The 20,392-nt window shown below is 40.3% G+C and overlaps 1 protein-coding gene across 1 annotated transcript; it reads right to left on the bottom strand.

Annotated features, from left to right (window-relative positions):
- Positions 1-12,351: 12,351 nt before the first annotated feature.
- dipk1b (divergent protein kinase domain 1B) lies at positions 12,352-18,658 on the bottom strand. Its single transcript, XM_014972746.2, has 5 exons — positions 17,889-18,658; positions 16,808-16,942; positions 14,892-14,999; positions 14,475-14,651; positions 12,352-14,357 (listed from the first exon to the last, which is right to left on the bottom strand). The coding sequence occupies exons 1-5, from the start codon at positions 17,952-17,954 to the stop codon at positions 13,545-13,547; spliced, it is 1,299 nt and encodes a 432-aa protein (XP_014828232.2). The 5' UTR covers positions 17,955-18,658; the 3' UTR covers positions 12,352-13,544.
- Between the last annotated feature and the right edge of the window lie 1,734 nt (positions 18,659-20,392).

The following is a 20,392-nucleotide window of genomic DNA, read 5'->3' as shown; positions in this document are numbered from 1 at the left end:
TAAATGTTTATGAAGTCTGACTTTGCAGACTTTGTTGTTCTATTGAAGGAAATCAAATTAAAAATGCGAAGCAGAGCTCCATCAAGTCAGCGGACTTCCGTCACTCGCTTCATCTCTTTCTTGTTTATCTCTCTCGTTCTCATAATCCTCGAGCTTTAGGTTTAGCTGATACTGTATAGCGTAATTTAATCAACACGGGGATTATGAACCTGTCTCCACAGAAGCTCGGTAAAGAGAGAGAGCAGCACGTCATTTTCAAAACACGACTTCAAGCTGATCTGCGAGAAACTCGTCGTGTGCGTTTGTGCATTAATTTGACGTAGAATGACATGGTGATGGGTTTTACACATCTGTGAATAAGACCTAAGATGTAACCTTTAGGATTTCTCAGTGCTTAAATTATTTATTTGAATCTGTCCTTGCTGTAGCTGTCAGCAGTACGGGCCACCGTTCTTACTGCCCATTTGCCTGAGGCATATATTACTGTTATATTATGCTGAAGAAATACCGGCAGGATTTATGTGTGGCACGCTACGCCATTATGTTTTCATGTATTGCTTCAGATTTATTTAAGCTGTAAATAAATATAGGGCTGCGATGGCAGGTATAACGAGCCAATTAAAGCAAGCGCTAAAGAGGTGATTGATTTTTGAGCGAAAACACCATCTTTGCAGAAACGACCGGCGTTCTTTGAACTGGGATTCATAAACACGGGTGGCTTCGGAGACACGGCGAGCTCTGCGGCGTTGTTTCGAGGTTACAGTCGGGGGTGCGCTCGTTGAGCCCCACGGAGAGATCGATGCCATGACTGAATGTGTGACCGTCTAACTAAAGCTTTGACACCCTCCCCCACCAAAACGGTGAGATTCCTCCCCAATAACAATCCATAGATCATCAGACAAGGAATTACTGAGGTAAACAAAAGCAACTTAAAGTCAGGAGTAGAGATAGGAAGGAGGAGCGAGCTTCATTAGAACAATACAGGAAGAATATCAGGCCAAACAGACCTTGACCATCCTCCTTTTATTTGTCACACCATCGGCTCAGGAGTTGATGCTGATCCCTTCACATCCTTTTCTAGTCCATCTCTCGGAGATAAGATGCAGATGCCATCTTGATTGAACGAGAACAAGGAAGCAGACCCAGATCCCGTTAGACCTGGATGCGACGAGCCATTTGGGAATCTGGAGGACATCCTAACCCGGGAGAAGGTTCCGGTGCTGTGGAAGACTTCCTCCCTAAGAAAACTCGCCCATCAGAATTGCAGATGAGTTGCTCTGACGTTACACATAAAGAAGGTTCTAGAGGGAGTCGTCCTCTTGTTCCACTTGAGTGAGGGAAGAAACCCAAAGAAGGGAACTCTGCTTCCACCATCGTGTTTTACTCTGTCTGCACAGGGATTTGCAGAAATGCTGCAAATGTATCCGATGATGCATCCACAGTTGTCCGGTGTATCAGAGGTTCACACGATGCAGAGTACAAAGAGTTAGGGCATCTCTAGAGTCTACTGATGAGAGATATTGTCTTGTAATAATCGTTTGCTTCTTCAGTGTTGTCCAATGTGGTTTGATGGACCAAAAATAATCATCAATGAGAACCAAAGTAGTCCATCATTATGACAGATTAAATTCAGTCAAATATACTTGTGTTTTTGGTGTCAAGCATAATCGGAGTATTTCATATACAATTCATGAATGTTGTCATTTCACATGCAAATGATCAAAATGAGAACTAACGAGGCACAACTAAGATTACTAGATTGCAGTAAATGATTCCAATACAATCCCTTGATGTGTGTAGAATATGCACCAACAGGGATTAGTGTGACAACTACACAACCATGCTTACATTGAAATAGAAAGTGGTTATTTTAGATTTTTTTTTTATTGTGAAGTTATTATTGGTAACAGTTTTCTCACCTGAAGAAGATAGATGTCACATCACAGTGAGTTTTTTTTAATTTGAAAAAAGTCCTCCTATCGATTGATACTAACTTCTAGTCAGATATACTGTACAGTTTTACCTGACTTTGATGCTGTTGCATCCCAAAGGCATGAAGACGTTAGTTCAGGTTTTAGACCATCACTGTTTGGTGTAGTGTGAAGTTTTATCTTGCAAACGTTTATTTTACGTTAGAGTCATTGAAGATGACATGTTCCTTTGTTTTTCGGATCTCAAAGTTGTTTGAAAAACTATCCGGATGGTTAACTGGTTCACTGACTCAACAGATACAGTGTGTACAGCTTGATGGCTTCCACCGTCTGTGCGATGACAGATTTCTACTCTTGGTAAAGTGAACTTAGCAATAACAAAACCTCACTTCAAAAAATAACCAATCTAACCCTTACAGTCATGTTAAGCTTTTTCACACCCACACAGGTTCAGCTCATCTTTGTGTTTCTCTCCCGGTTTCCTGCATGCTGCCCACTTGTAAAACTGTTTGTGCGTTCACACTGACTTCACTGAGCAGGTAAGGTTGTTTTTGTTTTATTCATTTTTGTTTATCTGTTGTTTCAATAGAATTATTTTTGCAGTTTCTGTGGCCATTTTTTACACACTAATATTAGCTTTCATTGTGATCCCACACAAATTTAACAAAATGTATCCCTCAAATAACTACAAAACATAGTGGTACATTTATATTTCATGGGAAATAAGTTAATTTATTTTTCTTTGCTAGCTTTTCTTCATGTTCCTCACTAAAAAGTGTAGAATTATTCAGCAAATACCACCATTACATATTCATCTCTCATGAAGTTATGTTACTTACTTAAATAAACGGTAACACACATCTTTCATTTGTTTTGATGTAGGTTTGTTCCGTGTTGTTCCTGAATGTGTCTCAAAAGGTTATAAAACCAATATTGTCACCATTTGGGCCATCCAATCAGATTGCAGCTAGGTGCTCCTGCCTAACTCTGATTTTTATTTGCATGTACCAACAACTGTGCCATTATGCTCCTCTCCCTACTTTAACTTCTGACTGAGCGGATCAATAACTGGGCAATATTAGCATTTTATCCCTCCGTCAATAGCTGTGACTAACAATGCAATAATAAGCTCTGGTTTAACAGGTTGGACTAGAGCACTTATATCTGGTATTGACTTGATGTAAAAAGCCAAAATGGATTTAAGTCAATACTCCGAGTTCGGTGGAGATGCTTGTCTAACATTTTATTTGAAATATTTCAGTTTAATGCCCACTGTGGTGAGTCAACCCTAGTTGGCACTCTTAAGAAAGAAAACTGAGGGCTTACATATAAACTTTTTTTATATATTACTGGTGTTACTTTCACTGTATTTGAAAATGCTCTGGAAAATCTGGAGGTTAATATCGACTTCCCATCACATTAAAGCGTGCGCACCCACAGTGAGACTCCTACAGAGTATGGATTTTAGCCTCCTTGCTCACCTGAAGCAGAAACCATAAGGAAGCTTTGAGGTTTTCTACAAGCCGGTACAAGTCTGTTGACCAGAACATTTCTCACAGAAAACATTTTCAGAATTTATTTTTAAAACCTAATGTTTTTTGACGTCTTTAAGTATCCGAGTCGTTTCGCTTGTTGTGTCATTTAAACGTGACCAAAGTAAAAACTATGCACAAGAATTAATTTGCAGCAACTTTTATTTTTGGGAAAAAAATATGATTTCCACTGCTTCTATAAATTACAAATGCAATCATACTGAAAACGGTGAAATAAAAAAAGAAAAATGTGACTAAGTCTTTATAGGATTTAGAATCATCATTTCAGTTCACAGACGTTGAGAGTTTGGAGAGAACGCTTTGATCCAACATGTCCACTTGTTAAGTTCTCTGAAAAACAACTGAACTGTGAAAACCAATGGACAAAAAGACACTCTGCATGCAAGACTGTGTCTGAACGTGATGAAGGCTGACTAAACAGAGGGAAAATAATGATGTTCTCGAGAGGGTAATTACTGAACAACAAAAACTTTGCAAGGCAATATTTAAAAAAAAAAAAAGAAAAAGAAAAGAAACAGCGCAGTAACCGCTGGCATAAAAACCAAATTACGGAAAATATGACTTAGACTTCAAACAAGTGATGCTGTTTCTTGTTTTTCCTTTGATTTGATCCAATGTGTCATTTTCCTAATATCTCTCACTAAGCAAAGGAGTTCCACAGGGCTCAGCATTAGGATGATTCCTCATTGGCCCTAAATATAAATGAGTTTTGGGGTAATCCGTCATATTTTGCAGCCAGTTTTCAATAGATTGCACATTTACCACAAATTTTTCCAATCTACCAGGCCGTTTACATTTCTTGAGCGTCATTATCAGTGAGAATTTCTCATTTAAATCCAAGATTAAAAAGGCTTGTCAGTAAATTAGAAGATGGGTTTCTTTTTTAAAAAACCTTGTTTGTCACTTCTGCAAACGTCTAGCTTCTTTTGGGGTTAGGAAGATTTGTATGAAATGTAAAATGTATAATAAGATTAAGTAAAAATAATATGATTGTGCTAAAAAATCATTTAAAGCAAATAAGTCATCATGGCCCAATGGTTTAAAACCAGCAATTATTCATATGGACACATACAAAAAAAAACAAAAAAAACAGTGATTTGTAAAGTTATGATTGACTCATTATAATAAACTATAATTAGCTGGTATTAGGGAGTTAATTTGTCTGCAATCAGCTTAAGACATCTTTACCATATCAGCAACAGATGCCATTCCTTTAATTGTTGTTTCTTTTGTATTTTTTTCAGCCAGCCGGCCGAATATTCACAGCAACAGGTGGTGGAGGGGCAGCATATATCTCTATGGAACAAAAAGTCAGGAAAAAATTAAGCACTTTCTCTGCCACCTCAAAATTGAAACTGTAGGAGTGACATGATCAAGTTTTTTTGGCTCTTTTTAAACAACAGCGTCACTTTGGATGTCATGTGAACGTCTTCAGTGGAAAAAAATTAAAAAAGAGTTTAAATATCCAACCCAAGGGTAAGTTTAAGTCAGTTTATTGCCTTTACAGTCAAATTTCTAATGAGAATTTGCATCTATTTTATTATTAGGGTGACATCACGATAGCTCTACCTAAAAATGACGCCGTTTCTGTCGGATACCTCAACACCCATCAGAAGTAGCTCCACGATATACAGCCTCATTGCATATTACAGTTCCCGGTCAGAACAGTTTGTGTGTTTTCAGAACATTTCAGTATGTACTGGCAGACTTGCTCTTTGAAGTTTTTTTATTTTTCCCCAGAAAGGGAAGCAGAGGATTATGCAACATTTCTAACACAGGGAGACTGTGAGTCAGTGTTGATCACCACGAGGAGCGTTTACACCTCTCTCTTGTCTGCTGAGCTTCATGCACTCTCACCGGACATTACCCGTTTATCACCTTCATCGCATCAGGCGACGCGTCGACACACAAACAACAAATCAACGCAAAGCGTCGTGTAGCCCACACCTCGTCACATCTTGAGGTGTGTTTTTTATTTTTATTTATTTTTTTTGTTGCAGTCTCCAGGGCTCGTGTGAAAAAGTGATGGGAATCAACATAAATGCGCATGCAGGCAATGATTTCAACCTCCCGCCTCCCTCAATCATGAGCCAAAAAACCCCCCCAAAAAACACGGTGATGGGTAACGGGCGGCGTGTCGGAATCGCGCCGACATGTCAGTCAGTCAGCCGTGGAGAAAAACTGGCAGCTACATCATTAAATCCGTTCCAGGTATCCTTCAGTTTAACTGTGGTCTGAGAGGCCGAGGATCTAAACAGAAACAATACGTCTGGGTTCGGGTTTTTTATTTTTACTTTTTCCCCACTATTGTGTAACTCAATTTTACTGTGATACTCTCAACTATCAAGGCAATTTAATGTGCCTTCAATTAGACTTTATAAAATAGAATTATTTCATTCAAACGTTATGCAATCGACCATCACAGAGTTGCATCTTATTGTAAGGAGAAAAGTGAAGCTTAGGAGTTTTTCAACAAACATTTTTACCCAGGATGACTGTATAATAATATAGCTATCTGTCAAGGCTACTGAGGTTCACCAGAGAACATTGGTGAACCAGTGACGTCACAAAGACCAAGCAGCTCAGCAGGCGGGTCAGGGATGAAGCTCCAGAGGGATTTATACCACAGGAACCTCAAAGTTCAGTTTTGGGAGTCAATGTCCCACAGCTTTTAGATCTGTGTCCTGTTTTGCACTTCTGAACCGATTACATTTCTGCAAAACGTGACTATTTCTTTTTGGTGTGTTGAACCCACAATCTAGATAACAGTTTAATTTCACATCATTGTCGACCACAAAGCATGTGGAGGAAATAAATAGAAAAAAAAAAAAAGATCTGGTCAGACGATAACGAGCTTGAACTTTTAGCCCAAATTGAAAATGCTGTGTGTGTGTGTGTGTGTGTGTGTGTGTGTGTGTGTGTGGGGTGTGTGTGTGTGTGTGTGTGTGTGTGTGTGTGTGGGGTGTGTGTGTGTGTGTGTGTGTGCGCGTGTGGTGAAAAACTAAAAGTGCATCTCATCCTAAAAATACAGTGAAACACAGTGATGGCTGCATCATGCTTTGGGGATGTTTTGTTTAATCAGTGATGGAAGATTCAGACTGACAGTAACCCTAAATGTGCAGCCTTACCTACAATTAAACAGTCACAAAAACAGCACGTTAATGTGGAAAGAAAAAATTAAAAATAAATAAAAAATGGTCCAGTTAAAGTAACATTTTAAATTAAATTGAGAATCTGAGGGAAAACTTTAAAAAAGCATGAGACTGACTGAGCTGCAGCGCACAAAAAGTCACTATTTAGCTCTAAAAGGGGAAACGGGAATTTTCAATCTGTAAATATATATATTTTTTTCGTATTTTACAGTCATGGAAAGATTTGTGCTGCTCTTAGACTAGAAAAAAAAATTCAATCACGTGTGTAATTGTAGTGTGCAAAAACAGATATATCTGGAGAAGTTGGAAGGGTATAAATTATCTTCATCGCCGTCTGTTTGGTGATGAAGAGCCATTGATTTGCACCGTGTACTTCACCAAGAACAAAAGCGAAGCAAATCCACGTATTGCGGCTGAGCACTTCCATTAATCAATCTGCCTCACTGTTCAGCCGAGATTACAGAGAGGCAACCTGCATCGTGTTTTATGGTCGCCTTCATCTCGGAATTAAAGCTTTACGTTACGGGGGCAAAACTACAGCAGATCTGACTTTAAAGAAATTGTTCCTAAATCTAGGTCACGAGAACCAACTACTCCCCTCATCCATATGGAGTTTCACAGCTGGGCTTTAAGGGACCAGCCAGTTGTAGTAACAGCAACTACTCCACTTTCAGCACTACCATATGGAGAGAGGCGCAACAACAACAACAAGCATTATCACCTCCTGCAGAACACCACATGCTCTCATAGGTGTGTGTGTGTGTGTGTGTGAGGAAAGGGGGAGAAAAAAAATGAACACACAGATTCAGGTAGAAGATTAAACAAAATGTCACACTTCAGAAAAATGGATAAGAGGATGCTTAAATATGAAAAACATTTTTTTTTTTTTTATGGAAAAATGACAGATTTGCTTACCTGAAGGGGAATACGAAAACATGACTTCTTGTCGCTGTTGCTGATGCTGCTGCATCTTGAGTCCTCGCTCCTGGGAGTGAGGCCACCAGCGAGCCGCCCTCGCTGCGTGTTGTGGTGACGAAAGTCTGTGGAGCCGCTCGGGGGGAGAGACGGCAGCATGCGCGTAAACACCAGGGCCGGGGCGACGAGACGGGAAGGGAAGGGAAGCGATCCTCCCAGATTACCTTGGAAAGTGACTGCAGCCGCCACACTCTCAGTTTCTCTCATTCTTGTTCTCGTTCCCTGCTGGGGTGTGTGGGGAGGGGCGGGCTGGGGGGAGGGAGGGGATGTGAAAGCACATGCAACTGCGGATGGAGATCTTTTGACGTGCACGCAGAGTCAGGAGGCATGGGAGGAGCGAAGGGAGCCGGAGGAGGTGCCGAAAGGAAGGAACGAAGCAATTACCTTTTTAGTGTAGCCTTACTCGCTCAGGCGTTGAGCCGTCCCCCTCTCCCCCTCCTCTCCCCTCCCCTCCCTCCTCTCGGTAACCTTGCGGGGCGCTGCACGCTGAACCAATTCGGAGCTTACATGCACTACATCAAGTTTAAGTCTGTGTATGACAGATCCAATCTTCTGGGAATTTGCGGAGCCGAACGAACGGCAGCAGGCCAGCGTGTCTGCAGAGAGAACGCATCAGAAATTCAGAAAAAATAAATTAATTAATTAAAAGCAGTCAGCTGCAGGAGTTAGCAGGTCAGGAGGAGTGTTTCAGTTCCAACAGGGGTGCAGTGTTCCTAAGACACTAGAAAACGGAAGACCTGCATCATATGCATTCATAATGGAGGGAGAAAAGTGTGTCACGAAGGGTCAAAATGAGGAACTGGGCAGTTAGTTATGTTGGGATACACAGAGCTATGGATAAGAATGTTTGTCCCCTTAAATAGTTTGTTCTGTGTTTTTGGTCACATTTTTTTTTAGAGCTCATTAAAACAAATGGCTAAATCCAATCTGGCCTTTATGGAACAGTAAAGGCTCCACTGCATAAGCAGGTACTAACCTGGCGTCAGTCTTCTGCCTCGACTGGCAGCGAGTGGCTCCCATCTCCATGGAGAAAATCTGCCCCACTTTTCTTTGCAGATTTGTTTTAATTCAGACATATTGGAGGATTTATGAGCATAATCTGTCTGTTTTAGGTCATGTCACGGCATGTAGATCAGTCATTTGTCTGGACTTTGACATTTTAATAACGTAATCAAAAGGCAGATGATGTCGTAACTCGGAAGGCAATGTAAGAAGCCAGATAATCTGTAAACGCACCAAAAGTATAAAGACCTTTTTTTTTTTTTTTTTTGTGACATGTCTTACCGTCTGATGAAATAAAGTGCTTGGGTTTACTGACAACAGATGCAAGACAGTTTTAGACTGGTTTAGTTAGTAAAGTTAAGAAAATAAAAACAATGCGGTGTACGCAAATATCTGGTTTTAGCTGTATAATAGAAAAACAAGAGATCAAATTTCAATAAAGAGATTTACCTACGTCGTCAATCAAATTACAAGCTTTAGATGTTTTTAATGTTAAGATTACAAAATGCACACAAAGCAACTTAGGTTAGAGGGTGGTAGAGAAACAAAACCCAAAAGACAACGACTAAGGAGTACCAAGACTTTTAAAATCCAGTTAACAAATCGTTCACTTTTGGTAACAATACCGCAAAGTATAAGAGAGAGAAAAATCTGTTAAGTCTTCAGAAAAGAAACAAAATTAAACCAGAGACAAAAACCTGGCTTTGTTGGAAACTTACACTCAATTAGAAAAGTGTGAAAGTAAAAGAAGAAAGTACAAGACCACATTTGTCCAGGCTGTGCCGCTCACACTTAAAGAAAAGCCTGGACAAGCCTCATACTGGAATAATATATCTGAAATGACAAATCATATTTTACTTTCCTTTCATGCTGTTCAGAAGAAAAGTTCATTTTGAAGCGAATTTCCTTACAATAATAGAAAAATCTGTACTTTTCTCCAAGTATTGGAGTTTCACCTCCAATATTTGTTCTATATGTCATTCTCCTAGGAATCGACTGACTCAACAAAGTCAAAAGATTTCTTTTTTCCCCTTGGCTCTCTTCTGAACTTCCTTGACCTTCCTCAGTCCGTTCATCAGCTGTGTTGACAGTCTTATCACTGCACGTGTACAAACTGTTCCAATTCTCTTTCTGCAAAGGGATGCGATTTGTTTGCGAGTCCCGTCATGCTTACTCCTTTTGGCGACTCAATGGATTCATTTGCACAGGTTTTGTGAATACAGTCAGTCTGTTTGACAGAGGACAATGGTTCACAGATGTCTGCTGTATTTTCAGTATCAAGTCACAAAAAAAAAAAAAAATAGGCCTCCATTATGAGCAAATGGAAATTCATCATAAGCTATAGTGTGATAATAAAAGAGCAGGAGCCTGGCATCGTTTTTTTCTTCTTCTTTTCTGCAGGTACGACATGCGTCTGTGCAGGACGCGTGTGTGGTTGACGGTGGGGAGTTTGGCCATTGTGTGGTTCTTTCGACGGACATTCAAATCATTTCTTCCTGACTGATGTCGTGGCTGGAGGTAGAGGCGAAGAAGCAGAGACGATTTGCGTGGTTCTAAGCTGTCCTGGCGCAACAGTGTGCTGGAGAGAGATGTTCACGGTTTCTATGGAGCCAGTCACTATCTCCACAGCACGGGATGCAACGCGGACAATTATCAGGTTCTGCACCTTTGTGTTTGTTTGCTTCACATTGTCTTCCTCTTGTCAGCTGTGGACAGGTGGAGGACCACCAGGCAAAGATAAACTTATTGGCTCCTCTTCATTTCGTTTGCAGCCTCTGCATTGTGTCCTTTAAAGATTATTATTTTACTTGTGAAATGAATAAATATGACGGATTTGAATTTTCTGAACAGCATTGAAGTTGACATATGAAATTCATGCCAGCGGAAGAGTTTTTTTTTTTAAACCAGATCTCTACATAATGAGATTTTAGGTAGCAGAGTGAAGAAATGTGTTATGTCTGCCCTTCAGTAGCATAACTAAGGGTATATTTCTGTGCTGAATCTGAAGTAAATATCGTTAAAAAAAAAACTATTTGCTGTAATAAGTTAATTATAAATGTTCAGGTTAATGTCTTACAACCTGAAAGCGATTTACATCGTTTATCTTACTGCATGTCACGTCCAAATGTGGTACAACACAATTGTACTTGTTTCGGTGAACACAAACAGCGCCATCTAGTGAACATTTACTTAAACAGTACTTCACTCCCAAATAAATCTTTTTCAAAAGACCTTTTGTTTTGAATGAAAAAAATAAATAAAATAATTTTATTTTTTTTTCGAAATTGTTCGTCCATTTTCTATATCTTTCCTCCAGCATTGACTTTTGGCGTCATAAACTGAGGGTCATTTAGTTAGTCAGTGTTTGCTTATTGTCATGTCATCTATGGCGGCCTCTGGTGGTGTGTTTTATTGTTGCACATAATTTGCTTTTGCACTTTCTTTTTTTTAAATCCAAAAGTTCTGATTAAACTTTTGCAGCATTTTATATCACAATTCAGATTTTGCAAAGGACTCGGGAGCCGAAATCATTTGTAATTAAGACGAGCCTTTAAAAAAAAAAAGAAAACAAAAAAGTAATAAAACCGCGAGTGGAGAACATAGCGTGAACAACAGGAGTCAGCAGGAAATGGCAGCGAATGAGAGACTTTACACTGGGGAGTTGATTACTGACAAAATACAGGTGGGTGATTAGAGGAGGCGCCAATAAACATCAAAAAAAAAGAAGAGGAGGCAAACAGGCAGAGGGAAAGAGAATAAAGAGGAGGGGAGCAGATGGGAGGATATGGGAAGAAGGTTTACTACGCCAAGAAACCTGAGCACAAAAGCGCAAAGACCATGCAAAGCAAGAAACCAAAAACAAAGGGCTAAACTGATTAGGCAACACCCATGTTGATTTAAATGAGCAATACAACAATAATCAAAATAAAGCAGATGAAAACCAAAACTCAAACACTCAGTGATGCTGACAAGCTTCATGGAGATACTGAGTTCATTTCCCATTGACTTTGCACTTGTCCACACTCAGCCACTGCTTTAGTGACCATGCAATCAAACAGAAGAGCTGCCTGTCAGTAACCTCATAGACAGTGTGACAAGGGTATTCGACTCCAGTCCTCAAGGCCCGGTGTCCTGCAGTTTTTAGGCGACTACCTGCTCTAACAGACCTGAATCAAATGGCTCAATTGCCTCCACAGTAGGTAGTCCTGCTGGTGACATGTTTTTATTTTTGTCTGCAATTAAAAGTTTGCAGGACGCCAGCCACCGAGTTGAATAACCCTGACTTTTGGAGTGTTTTCAAAATATAAGCTCATATATGAACTTTCTTTTTTGGTAGGCCAACAGTTCTGTATTAAAAATCCTTATTGAAAATCATGCATGGATTCTCATCATCTGTAAGGCATAATATTCAAAATGATCAGAAATAAAGGGTTAAAATGTGTATTTCTCTGAATATAGTACATTTGTTTACATTTTTTAAGCTGAAATGGTTAAAAAAATGTATATGGTATTCTACTTTATTTAGATGTACATGTTAATCCTTAAAATAGACACAACTTTCACCATAGATAAACATAATTCACAGGCATTACCAGCAATAGCACAAACCCAAGAGGAAATGACACTTACTAAATGAAACTGTAATGTGCTGTTCTATTTACTTCTCTATGAAAGACGGTGGTGAAAAAGAAAAACTTAATGCCCACTGCAAAATGTATTTTCACCGGAAATAAGTCGTTTGAACCAAACTTGAGTTTATTTTCTCATAGCCGTACATCTCCAATCTGTTGTGATCAGCTTCATTTGCAGAAAATAAAACCGATTCTTATCCGTGCACAAAGAACAAAACAATAAATCCAAGTTGCTTTATTTTAAAAACCAAATTACATGTAGAACCAAACAGATGGCGTTTACGGGCAGAGTCCTGAGAATAGTGTACAAATGGACGGATATCTGTCACAACTAACGAGTTGAACAACAAACATGACGGAGTCATCCATAAGGTATTTGGGTTTGTCGGTTCTCTCGATTCACATTATAAATTGCAGTTCACAGTTTTCAGTTACAGTTTTGTGAAAAAGTAATTGCATCCTATTCCTAATAGCTGGTTGGGCCACCTTTAGTGGCAGAAAATGGAGCCAACACTGACGTAACTCACAAAGAACCTTTTTGATGGAATGCAGAACTTTAGTCCACTCTTCTTAGCAAATAAGACAATAAAACCTTAGTTTTGTTGTTTTAACCACTTAGAGAGACTTGCTGGTGTTTTGGATCATTGTTCTGATGAATGACCCAAATGGTGTCTTGTTGTTTCTGCATTGTCTTTGTCAGTTCGTTTATTGTTCACCTTTTTGGTCTCATCAGAACCTGTACATTTTTGACTGACAAATTTTGTAATTTTAATCTCCATTGGTTAAAGCAGTGGACTTTATTTCCATGTTCTCTAATTAGATATTAATTGTTGGTGTGTTGCTGTTTTTATTATAACTTGCATTTTTAAGATTTTTATCCTACTTCATGGTGTCAGACAGGTTTTACTTAAGTGACTTTTATTCTGCAATTTTAATCAGGCCTTTGTGTGAAAGCATGTAAAAATGTGATACGAGTCAATTCACAATTAAAGAAAAAAAATTATATTTTGACAAATTGGTTGAGTTGGATAACTTTTAAATGAACTAATTATTGAGAACTAATGTTATATTTAATAAAGCTATGTTTATATGATATCAAAATTTGATCATCTGAAACATTTTTAAGTTTGACAAAACAAGCAAAAATAAGAGGGTATAGACTTTTTCACGATCCTGCATCTCCAGTCAGTGATAATCACACAAATGATTGAAACGGTTACGCTATTTGGCAAAACTTTAGATTCTCTCGTTTTGTATATAATTCATGAGACAGAACAGCCGATTGGTTACGGTCTGCTTTCAGGAGTACTGTGTGTTGGAAATTTTCTTCCACAGTAATGTCTTCAGGTTGTTGAGAACCAGCGAGTGGTGCACTTCCATCTGGCTCGCTAACCCACTGAGTGTCACGCAGGTGCGTAGCTGCTTCTCCAGATCGCCCCGCAGGTCTGATGGGGCCCCGAACAGCAGGTAATCCTGCAGGAGCATGCACACCTTGGCGAGGTTAGGCTGCACGACCTCCGTGTTGCACTGCTTCACCAGTCGATCGCACGTGGCAGAGCAGTCTTTGCCGTAAGTGCAGTCCGCGTTGTTCTCGCACCGCCGGCCCTTCAGGAAGGCCCGCACCACAGCCTCCGACGCCACGCTGCGCAGGTTGGCCATCTTGCAGTCGTACTTTGAGTTGTAACCCACGTGGTGGGGGCTGGCGTCACAAATTAGGAAGCTCCCATAGGATCCGTGGAACACCTCCTCCACGAACTCCAGAAGGCCGATGGTGATGCGGGCCCTGCGGGGCCAGGACGGCGCCAGCCAGTGGTTCAGGCCAGAGCTGAGAGCTTCTGGGACGACCGCCTCCAGGTAGTGAGGGACCTCCAGCCTGTAGAGGGAGCTGTGGCTCACCCTTTCTGTCACGTACAAGTCTCCACAAAAGCCCAGAAGCTTTGGGGTGTGCTCCTTCTCCTGCAGCGCCACCATCAGGAGGAACTCGTTGATGTGAAGCAAAGCCCAGATGGACTTGGCCTCGGCGAGAGACACTTTGCCATCCTGGTTGATGTCAGCGAGAGTGATGACTCTGTCCACCAAGACGCTCAAAGACGGTTGTTCCCCGAGATTAGCCTTCAGAAAAGAAATTGGACGCTCAGTAAGAAAAAGAGCACATCAAGAGCTCTTTTCCTTCTGTGCAACATTAGAATGACTTCCATTGTCAATTAAGTAGTTTGACGTAAATGGTACCTTAAGAAAGCTGTGCAGCATCTCTTTGAATTCGTCCATTGAGGTTCCACGAGTCGGCTTGTCGAATAAGCTCATTTCCGGTCTCGCCAAAGTCTCTGGGACTCCATCTATGTTCACTGGATCCTCGATGCTGCATTTGATTACCACCGGCCTGTCCTTCCAAAGTCCAACGTAGACCTGAATGAGTAAAATCAAAACTAGAGTTAGTTAGAAATATGGAGAACATGTTGAAATGGTAGCCAATGTTTGTGTGATATACCCAAAACCGCATAAACTGTAAATCGATATGCATTTCTTAGCTGCTTGAAACTATTATTTTACAGACATACACAAAGATAAATTTTATCATATAAAAAAAACAAAAAAAGCATTCAAAAGCAAAAAAAAACAAAAAAAAAAACAGTGTTTGTGTTTTACCTGATGGGTGGAGGAGGTGGACATGCAGTGGTGCAGCGTCAGAGTTTTCTGATCACACAAGGCCTTACATGACGAGCCTGAAATGATGCCCCTTCTGTAGTGATCGCACTGAGAAAACAAGCAAAGAAATACCCAACGTCAGGCCACGGGAAACGGGAAGCAATCCCAAGTGAGCTAAGAAACATCAGCCATTTTAAGACCTCTATATTTACGTAGTCTATGAGGTCTACCAAACAAAAGCAACAATTGCATGACATTGTTGCTGTGTCCTCTTTTCAGCGGTGTCACTTCCTCTTAATGACCGTCTCGCATTGCATTTCTTCCCACAGGTCACTGATTCTGACCAAAACATATCGGTTTGACTGGTACTTGAAATACGTGTGCAAACCTTTACATCGATTAGCAAATTAACCTACGGATCTCTGAGACCTCGACCAGGGTGAGAAACCGTTCAAGACCGACCTCAAGAGTACAATTACACACAGAGTCAACCACGTCATAAAATATTAAATGAATAATGATGTCCCAGTGGAAAAGTTTAAATTTTCCAATGGCCTTTCCAAAAGCCTTGATTTTACTTCAAGGCTGAGGTGCTGTCATTATCAGTCGCTTATGTTTATATATATATATATATATATATATATATATATATATATATATATATATATATATATATATATATATAAACAGTTGATTCTGGATTATTTAGTAGAAAGGAAATTCCACAAATGAACTTATTTCCACAACTATAAGTGCATCAGCATTATTGGCGAAGTTGGTAGAATCTTTGAAAAACAGTAATTTGTACAAAAAAAGTCAAGTTTAGATGAAAAAGCTGTCAGTGAAAGTAAGTAAATAAGATGCATATCACTCTAGTATGATTTTTTATTTCTCCCCTTGTCTGATTGTGATCTTACTGCAGACGTGCTGAAATTTCCGCCAGCTGGTGCCGAGGGCGGAGGTCACGTCACACATCAGAAACTGCACACTCAACTGAGTTAGAATTAAGGGCAAGGAAAGTTTGCTGAGCCTGAACGAAACATGAGTCATACCAAAAGGAAACGATTCTGGTTTTTATTTTTTCTGAGCCGTCAATGTCGTTTCTCACTGCAGCAGCGACACACGTTTAAAGTTCAGACAGATAAAAGCAAACATTTAGAAATACCCTGGTGAAAAAAAAATACAAATGTTTTATCTTTTAGTTTTTTTTTTTTTACACGTAAAGCGTAAATTTGTCACCCAGTTATTAGAAAAATTGGAAACTACTAAGTTCTGAGCAAGATTGAAAGGAAATCATACCAGCCAAGCCTTTAAAGCAGAACATTTAATAATTTATGGATTTTTTTTGGTGTCATTCTATATGTTGAATGTGGGATGGGTGTAGTGAAATGTTCAGTGATTGGTACAGATACATTAGCTCAAAATGAAGGGACACTCATTTTGTCCTATTTATTCCACTGAATCCAGGTACGTTGTTGTCCCTCCCTTTTTTAATTCCGTCTTATTTTTAAGACTCTTCTCGCCTACTTCGTGTTGCCAAACAGGTTCCAGTCATGATTTAACTGCAGAGGTTGGTTCGGATGTCTTTATTTCTCCATTGGAAAACAGAATCTTGCATTGACTGGTTTTCTCCTGTTTGCACCCTTTCAAACTATTCTGCAACATTTTGGCAAAGCTAGCTAGTTTGCCAATTTGTTCCGAACAGCCTCAAAAAAAATCACATGCACATTGTCAAAGTACTTCTAAACGTTCCCTTTGTGAGCTCGACAAAACATCGGTTCATTCTTAATATGTGCGAGTGTGACTAAGACTATTCAGTGCAGCTAAGTGGTGTCATGAATGAAATGTCACATGCAAAAGCAAAATACATTCCTTTTTTTTTTACTCCGAGTAAATACAAGTACGCGTTTACTTACGATGACCATTTGACACACGTGCCCGCGACACATCTCAGCGTACGAGGCATACTGCATGTAGACGATCCAGCTGATGATGAGAATGCCCAGCCAGGCGAGGAGAAGGTACTTCACCTTGATGCCCGGGAGCCGACTCTATGGAGCGCAGCAGAGGACAAAAAGGTGTCCGCTTAATTAGAAAGTCATTACAAAAGCTCATGGGAAGTAGAATGTATTGAAAGGCAACACGTACACCGCGTATTAATACATTTTTTTCCAGCAGTATTCATGCACTTGGAACTTTCCCACAACATGTTACGAAACAGCCAGCATGTAAATTAGGCTAAATTGGATATTTTTCGCTGGAGTCTCTAGAATGATGGATCTGACACGGTTGATTGCAAAGTGGTAGAATGACAACAAAAGGAGGTAGTGTTGCGTCATAATCGAGTTTGTCAAACTTACTTTTTTCCATACGTAATACTCAAACTTAATTCGACTAGATCTAACAAATTAAAAAAAAAATTAAGTTGGAGCTCCATTTTTTTTTTAGTGCATGGCCATGGTTGCCATTTTTTAATTTCTCACGCGTTCTCATCGTCATTTCTGGTTTCTATGACCTCGTAACCCCAGACTTGCATATTCGTTGACTCCCAAGTGGGGCCTCAAAACTCATCTTTGAGAACGTCTGAATCACAAACAGCTGAAATGCCGCTTCATCATTTCTAGCCAAATCAGTGCAGGCTCAAGGACTTCATAACGCACCATGCTAAAACTAATGCAGCAACGACGAGTCACAACTTCACCATTCTTTCTTAACCCGTTCAAAATAACATGTTTAGCACAACAATTTCTATACTGGCCCCAAATAGTCTGCTTCCTCTTCTCCTTCATTTCCTAAGCTGGGGCCCAAAAGCTAGCGCACTCTCCTCACTCTTGCCTGCATTTGCATCGTCTTTTTTTCTCTCTCCAGTGTTTGTGAGGTTAGGTTGGGTAGGATGAGGAGAGGGGGGTACTTTGCGACATTTTGGATGTATATCCACGCAGATTGTCCAAAAATGTCCATCGAGTCTCTTTTTGTGTGTGTGTAGCAGGTACCTACCTGCAGGCCTTTAGACAGAGGGCAGAACAGCATCAAATGGACCAGTCGCCGCAGAGCCCTGGGCATCCTGAGCGGCAGTGAGGAGGAGGCAGCGGAGCGAGAAAGCGGAGATCCCCGTCAGATCACATCCTCACAGAGACCTGCACGCCATGCGGTCGCACTCATAATTATGACGCACTTTATGCCGCCTTTACATGTAATATGCCTTCTGAATCAGGGTAATTTTGGTAAAAAGCAGAAATATCCGGAGCTCGTCCTTGAAATAGAGGAACTTCAGCCTCCATAAGGGCTTTTATGCATACATATATATGTATAAAAAATTAAATCTCAAAGAGAGAAGAAAAGGGATGTCTCCGCTTCCAAAAAAAAAAAAACCCCTTATAAGCTAAAGCCACTCTCTTCCTTATCCCATCAAAAAATAGCAACAATGATGCAGGCGGTGTGTCGCGCGATGCACTCTCAGCTCAGCTCTGCGCTTTTTTAAAGGGACAGGCGCCAAATTGTGAGAGGTGCTTTTATTTCCACCGACATATAATGGCGAAAGATCCATTTATTTATTTTTATTTGAAGCGGGGGTTTTGTTTTGTTTTTTTGTGGGGGAAAAAAAGCATCGCCCTTACATACACGTACATATCAATAAATTGTCTAGCTACACAATTAAACTGAATTAAGTAAAAATCTCATAGACCTTTTTAAAAAAAATAATCAATTCGCAACATTGAGTGATGTTGCAAGCTCCCCCCCCCCCACAAAAAAAAAAAAAACATTACTGAACATCAATAAAAAGTGATTTTTAAAACAAATGTAGTCCTATTGAACAGTGGTCCCCAACACCGTGGTGCTCAGGGCCCACTGTCCTGCATATTTTAGGTGTGTTCCTGCTGCTGCACACCTGGATTAAATTCATAGGTGATTAACCGGCTTCTGCAGCAATTACAGGAATGCAAAGGAGGTACTGCAATCATATGAATCAGCTGTGCTGCAGTCCGGACTCATCAAAACCATGCAGGACAGCGGTCGCTGAGGACCAGGGTTGGGGACCACTGCTATTGAATATATTTATGCTCTGTACAGTAAAAGCTCTTTATGGCATCAATGCATATAGGCCCAGGTTTATGGCGACCCTTCAGCTCGTCTCCAGTGTGGACTCTGGGGGTCTCTATGGACTTTACTGTGCAGATTATGTATGACACGTGTCAAACACGAGGCCCGGGGTCTAAATCTGGGACGCCATGGCTCTTTATGGGGCCCTCTAAAGCAGGGGTGCCCAAGTTCAGTCCTCGAGAGCTACTATCCTGCAAGTTTTAGAAGTATCCTTACTCCAACAGACCGGGATCAGCTCTACAGAGGCCTGATAACCAGCCATTCATTTGATTCAGGTGTGTTGAAGCAGGGATGCATCTGAAAGTTGCAGGATGGTGGCTCTCGAGGACTGGACTTGGGCACCTCTGCTCTAAAGTCTTGAGGCCCACATAAACAAAACTTCAAGATAACTGCTGTGTGCTTAAATATTATTTTACAAGTCAAACTAGATCAGTTTGTTTTTGTATGGTGCCAAATTGCATCAAAGATGGATGAAAGATGTTCAATATGTTGATTGAACATCTTTTCAGAAGTAGCAGTCGAATACAGTGAAAGCTATACAGGTGCTGGTCATAAAATTAGAATATTGTGATAAAGTTCATTATTTTCCATAATGTCATGATAAAAATTAAATTGTCATATATTTTAGATTCATTGCACACCAACTGAAATATTTCAGGTCTTTTATTGTTTTAATTTTGATGATTTTGGCAAACAGCTCTTGAAAACCCAAAATCCCTGTCTCAAAAAATTAGAATATTATGAAAAGGTTCTCTGAACGAGCAATAAAAATAATCATCTGAATCAACAAAGTGACTCTAAACACCTGAAAAAGATTCCTGAGGCCTTTAAAAACTCCCAGCCTGGTTCATTACTCAAAACCGCAATCATGGGTCAGATTGCTGACCTGACTGCTGTCCAGAAGGCCATCACTGACATCCTCAAGCAAGAGGGTGAGAAACGGAAAGAAATTTCTGAACGAATCGGCTGTTTGCAGAGTGTTATATCAAGGCACCTCAGTGGGAAGTCAGTAGGAAGGAAAAAGTGTGGCAGAAAACGCTGCACAACGAGAAGAGGTGACCGGACCCTGAGGAAGATTGTGGAGAAGGGCCGATTCCAGACCAAATTAAATTTTCATCTCCATAAAACTTTTCAGCAGATGGAAGCATGAAGTGCTCCAAAATCTTCTGATAGCTGCTGCATTGATCCTGCCCTTGATAAAACCCAGTGGACCAACACCAGCAGCTGACATGGCACCCAGACCATCACTGACTGTGGGTACTTGACACTGGACTTCTGGCATTTTGGCATTTCCTTCTCCCCAGTCTTCCTCCACAGTCTGGCACTTTGATTTCCGAATGACATGCAAAGTTTGCTTTCATCCGAAAAAAGTACTTTGGACCACTGAACAACAGTGGTCC

Source organism: Poecilia mexicana, unplaced genomic scaffold (assembly GCF_051168715.1).
Source record: "Poecilia mexicana isolate PSO_F unplaced genomic scaffold, ASM5116871v1 scaffold_12, whole genome shotgun sequence".
In the NCBI taxonomy this organism is placed as follows: Eukaryota; Metazoa; Chordata; class Actinopteri; order Cyprinodontiformes; family Poeciliidae; genus Poecilia; species Poecilia mexicana.
This window is presented reverse-complemented; position numbering and strand designations above follow the sequence as displayed.

What these genes read in the sequence shown, in the direction of transcription:
- dipk1b (XM_014972746.2), bottom strand. Translation starts at nt 17,954, where the DNA reads ATGCCCAGGGCTCTGCGGCGACTGGTCCATTTGATGCTGTTCTGCCCT. An exon ending in CCACCTCCTCCACCCATCAG is followed by an intron (nt 14,652 to 14,891) that starts GTAAAACACAAA and finishes TTACTCATTCAG; the next exon opens with GTCTACGTTGGACTTTGGAA. An exon ending in TGCTGCACAGCTTTCTTAAG is followed by an intron (nt 14,358 to 14,474) that starts GTACCATTTACG and finishes TCTTTTCTGAAG; the next exon opens with GCTAATCTCGGGGAACAACC.